Source organism: Acomys minous (assembly GCF_964271855.1).
Source record: "Acomys minous genome assembly, chromosome: 2".
Classification (NCBI taxonomy): domain Eukaryota; kingdom Metazoa; phylum Chordata; class Mammalia; order Rodentia; family Muridae; genus Acomys; species Acomys minous.
In genome coordinates this window covers 137,449,691-137,455,119 of record NC_140484.1, presented here as the reverse complement: position 1 = coordinate 137,455,119, position 5,429 = coordinate 137,449,691, and the positions used below count along the sequence as shown (strand labels likewise).

Sequence of the window (5,429 nt, the reverse complement as noted above, 5' to 3'; positions counted from 1 at the left end):
ACGCACACGTCTAGTCAATTGCACAGTCTTTCAAACTGCAGCATGAAAGAGGCCAACTGCTATAAAGCTACATAAGACTTTGTCCTTTTAAGACAGTTCCTGTGACTGCCTCTGGACTTTATGAAATGCTCTTATGTGATACTCCCTAATTCTGATCATATATTTTCCACTTATTTCCACACTACAACAGGATTATAATTTTGAAATCCCTCTTTTTGGCTGGATAAGATGATAAAAGATTTCATAAAAAGAAATAGAGATGATTATGTGCATGTGACATTTGACTAAATCAAAGCTTTATAAAGTATTCTCTGTGATCAGTGAAACTGGAAAGTAACCCTAAGAATTTCTCATCAAATGGAGGATTCTTTACAGTTTTTTAAAGCCATTTTATATATTTGTACCCTCAATCTATGGTCTTGATAGTTGCCACAACATGTAATTTTTCATTTTAGATTAATATGTATTGATCTGAAGATGTTTCCTGAAATTATCCACACAGCTCTTGTGCTGGCTCCACAGATGATAGCACTCTGTCATCAAGGATTGCTGAGAAGGCATGGATGGTCCTGGTTCAATGCACCTACCAATCAACTGGCTTTAAGAGCAGTGTACATATGCAGTAAGCAGAAAATACAGCATCTTAAATACTTGCAACAATTTTAAACTAAATTTTATTTTCTTTCCATATCATTTTTACCTTCTGGATTTGATAGTAATAATGAACATTTGATTGTTCTGTGTATGCTAATTTGTAAAAGGAGTAAACATCCATGGGTAAAGGAAACCACACTTTTCTGACTGAGTTCATCTTGCTAGGCCTTTCTTCAGATCCTCAGACTCAGATCTTGCTGTTTGTGGTGTTTTTCATCATCTACCTGCTCACTGTGTTTGGGAACCTGCTCATCATACTCCTCATTCATGTTGACTCCCGACTTCATACACCAATGTACTTCTTTCTCAAAAACCTGTCATTTAATGACCTCTGTTTCTCTACAACTATTGTTCCCAAGATGCTGGTCCACTTTCTAGTTGTCAGAAAGACCATTTCATTTGCTGGGTGCTCAATGCAGATGTTTTGTTTCCTCATAATGGGCTGTACAGAAAGCTCTCTTCTAGCAGTTATGTCTTATGACCGCTACATAGCTGTCTGCAAGCCCCTGCACTACTCCACCATCATGACACATAGGGTTTGTGTCCTGCTAGTTGTAGGATCCTGGGCTAGTGGAATATTTGTGTCTGTAGTAGATACCACATTTACTTTATGCTTGCCATACCATGGACAAAAGCTAATCAATCATTACTTCTGTGAGCCTCCTGCCCTCTTGAAGCTGGCATCAGAAGAAACCTACACAGCTGAGATGGTCATCTTTGCAATGGGTGTAATAATTCTCCTAGGTCCTGTTTCACTCATCCTTTTCTCCTACTGGAATATTATCTCCACTGTGCTCCAAATACAATCAGGAGAGGGGAGGCTCAAGGTCTTCTCTACCTGCAGCTCCCATTTCATTGTTGTTATCTTCTTTTATGGCTCAACAATATTTACCTACATGCAGCCGAACTCAAAGAAAATGAATGAAGGGGATAAGGTAATCTCAGTGTTCTACTCAGTCATAACATCCATGATGAACCCATTCATTTATAGCCTAAGGAACAAGGATGTGAAAGAAGCATTAAGGAAATTATTTAAAAGAGAGATAAGATAGAAGAATATAGGAATTATTCAGAAGCATATGCTATTATGAACTCCATGAATATCCTAAATATCTTTCATTGTAAAGTACCTGTATCTGATGGTAAAGGTCATCCATGTGTACCAAAGAATGTTTCTGCAGCCTTGTCTAAGATTCTTACTTGTGGGTGTTTCTCATTTAATTTGTGATAATTTCACCCTAGGGGAATTTCCTTAAACTCTAAACTGCAAAACTACTTGCCAAACTCATATTATCCTATCATTATGCATAGTCATCTTTTTTTTTACTACAGTTTTAATCCATAGACATATGAACTACTTCTATAACTGGGTATAATGGTACAAACCCATAATCTAAGTGCTCAGGAGCCCAATGCATGGGCTACACAGAGATTCTAGGCCTGCCTGAGATGAAGATTGAGACCCTTTTCCAAAACCAAACAAACAGATGTTACAACAAAATGTATCTGTTCCACTTAAGAAGCCAATAAGTGACACAAAGAGGCTGAAATATAATTCAAAGCTGCAAGCACTGCACTGGGCAGAATCTAAACTGCTACTAATCTAACAATAAACTAAAATAAACTACTCCAATCCTCCTAACCTACATATATCCCAAGCATTTGCCAATCTGGTATTTCTCAGGTGGCTTCTCTCCTCTAACTCCCCTCTATCAACTCTCAACCTTCAGTTGTCACCTGTCAACTACGCCCTCTCCAGGAAGTCCCGCCTTCCATTTCTTGTCCTTCTGCCCAGCTGATTGGCTAACCAGTGCTTTGTTGACAGTTGTTACATACACTTAAGACATTCCTCCACAAACAGGCAAAGTTTTTACATAGTCAAGTCAACTCTCAAAAGTGGATCTGTTGCTATAGAAACAAAGTTCGAGGTTTGTCATACAGAACACATATTTAATATTCCCCCACATTCCCACAGGATTGTTTATAGATTATAGAGAAATAAAATTAAGCAGCATATTTTTTAGTCAGAACTGTTGGGAGAAACCCTTCTATCTGTAAACATCAATGCATCCTTTCCCTAGACAAATTCTCTTTTTCTACACAGATGGATCTGTATTATTATTATTTGTTATGATCTCCTCTATGGAAAATAGAACCAATAGGTGACACATGAGAGGGGATTCTGTAACTTTCTCTGGGAGCTAAATATGCCCATTTCCTACTGTAACCCAGGAAATGATCACTATTGATGAGATAGAATTTTTAGATTCTTATTAGAGTTCAGAACAGACATCCGATTCCCTTAGAAGAAAATACTTCACTAACTGCACTTCACTAAAAGTCCAACTCTAGGCTGGAGTGAAATGAAGTCTTACTTTGCTGGTGTCCAAGGATAGTACCAAACGGCAAGCTTGGTCTCAAGGCCATGGCAAAGTAATCTAGATCCATCTTAGTGTTGCCAATTCCCACCTTCAGTCTTTCACTTCTCCTGGAAGGACTGTGATAGCACAGAAGCATTCAATCTTCTGTGTTATTTTTCCTAAGGCTTATCTACATCTTTCTGTCTTGTCCCACCTTTCTACCATGGATCTGTTTGTAAATCTTCCTCTCATAAAAGAATATTGGCCCTCATTTTAAGAGCCCCCTCACTGACATTTTCACAAAGTGAGTTCAGTAGAAAAGAACTTTGTTTTCATAGAAGCTATTTATAATTAGAATTTGCCTCTTATTTTGTGATAATCTCATATATAAAAACAAAGAGATTATGGGCAAAGAATGAGGTGGTGACTTCTGCCAAGTAAGTTTATTTAGAACTGAAGCGTCATCCTGCCTGGAAAACATGAGAGAGCAATGTGGCCCAAAGCCTGTGGGAGTAGCCAGCTAGCATATTATTTGACTTAAGGTCTACAAGAGTTAGGATCCCTTCCAGATGCTCCCTGGGTGACCAGGAACCAGAGACTAGATATCCCAGAAACTGAGGATAAGCCAAGCACTACTGGTCTTTAAAAAAAACCAGTAGTACAAAATAACTCCTAATGATATTCTGTTATACTCACAGACCAATGCCTTGCTCAGCCAACTTCAGAGTTTCCTCATGCAACAGATGGGAACAAATACAGACCTATAGCCAGACATTAAACAAAAAAGAGACCTAGGAACATCTAGTTTCCAATGGGATTCCTTCATCAAATCCCTCCCCTTAGAGCTCAGTGAACCCTGTGGAAGAGGAGATGAAAGAATTTAAGAGAGAAAGGGAGTGGATGACATCAGGAGAATATGGCACTCTGAACTGAGCAGGATCCAGTGATGTTACAGAGACTGGAGCACCAAACACAGGGTCTACATGGGTGTGCGCCAGGTCCTCAACATATATAATACAGCTTCAGGTCTAGTATTTTCTGAGAACTCCTGAGTGTGTGAACTAGTTCATCTCTGATTTTTGTGCCTTCTTTTGGGACCTTTAATTTGTGTTAGTTTTCCTTGTCCAACTTTGTAATGATTGCTTTTGTTTTATCTTTATTTTGTTATTTTTTTTGTTATGTCTTAGAAGCCTGTTCTCTTCTAATGAAAGGCAAAAAGTAAGTGGATGTGATTGGGAAGGTAGATGAGAGAGGAAATTGAAGGGGAAACTATAAACAGTATATATTGCATAAGAAAAGATTCTGTTTTTTACTAAAAGTGGTAAAAACAGGACAACATCAGAAAATATAAGCACATCATCTTATATACAATTTTCAGGATAAAAATGGCCAAGATCACAGAAATCTGTCAGACAATATTGTCGTAGAGAACAGAAGAGACCTCACACACAGCTCCAGGGATTTGGATTCCCAAAAGCCATAACCCCAGCTCCAGTCTCAGCCCACTCCTGGACAAAGACACAGAGATAAAGTTCTTTTGACCCTTTCATCAGGGACTCTGAGAAAACTTCGGGTCATTCTGGCTCCCCACAATTAAGATCTTGAAAAGTGAAACTCTATTAAAGTGTAATTTGTCAATATATCTAAAGCTCAAGAAGTAAACCTTACTTTATATTGATATTTCTAAAGTATTATGACTGGAATATCAAATTCGATACATAAGAGAATGCTTCAAATGAACTCACCTGACTGTGGGGAAATCACTATAAATTGGACATTTAGTGAGATGCCCTCCATCCCTTCAACATCCAGGGGCAGAAAGATGGTAAAAGATAGGGGCTGTGGATGTCCTCATGGAAACTGTTTGCTGGAAATAACAATTGCACACACAAATCTAGAGTGCCTGGGAGTGTATGCACAAGATCAATCCGGCCAAAATGTTGTCATAGATAAGGTCAGAGTCTTGAAGTCCCATCACTAGCTTAGAATCCACTGGCAATTGATGGACTCTGAGGGCAAAAGAATATATTTTTTTAAAAAGATGTGGTCTCTGATAGGCTGCCCAGGCCCTAGTTGATGCTCTTACACCAACACAGAAATGAAAACACTAAGTAGAATCATTGTTGCTTTTAAAACACTTTTTTAAAAAGTGTGGGAGAGTATGTAAGGAATCAGAGGAGAAGGAATGAGTTTATTTTACAGAGCATGTTATATGAATGTATGAACTTCTCCAAGAATAAAATGCCTTTGTTCCTATGTAATAGTTCAAGAACACAATAGAAGTTTCTGGAAGCATTTGAATGCTTACCTAATACCTTTATTCTCACTGTCTAACAAGCAACGATTTTACTGACTTTTTAGGATTTTGAAGCATGGCTTGGGGTATGGATGACTTTTCCTAAACATTTAAAATGG

At 38.2% G+C, this 5,429-nt stretch overlaps 1 protein-coding gene across 1 annotated transcript; it reads left to right on the top strand.

The window, feature by feature from the left end:
- Positions 1 to 773: 773 nt before the first annotated feature.
- On the top strand, positions 774 to 1,706 carry LOC311592852 (olfactory receptor 2D3-like; the record flags this gene model as incomplete). Its single annotated transcript, XM_084773700.1, has 1 exon — positions 774 to 1,706. One exon carries the CDS (start codon positions 774 to 776, stop codon positions 1,704 to 1,706), a length of 933 nt encoding a protein of 310 aa, XP_084629826.1.
- Positions 1,707 to 5,429: the final 3,723 nt, after the last annotated feature.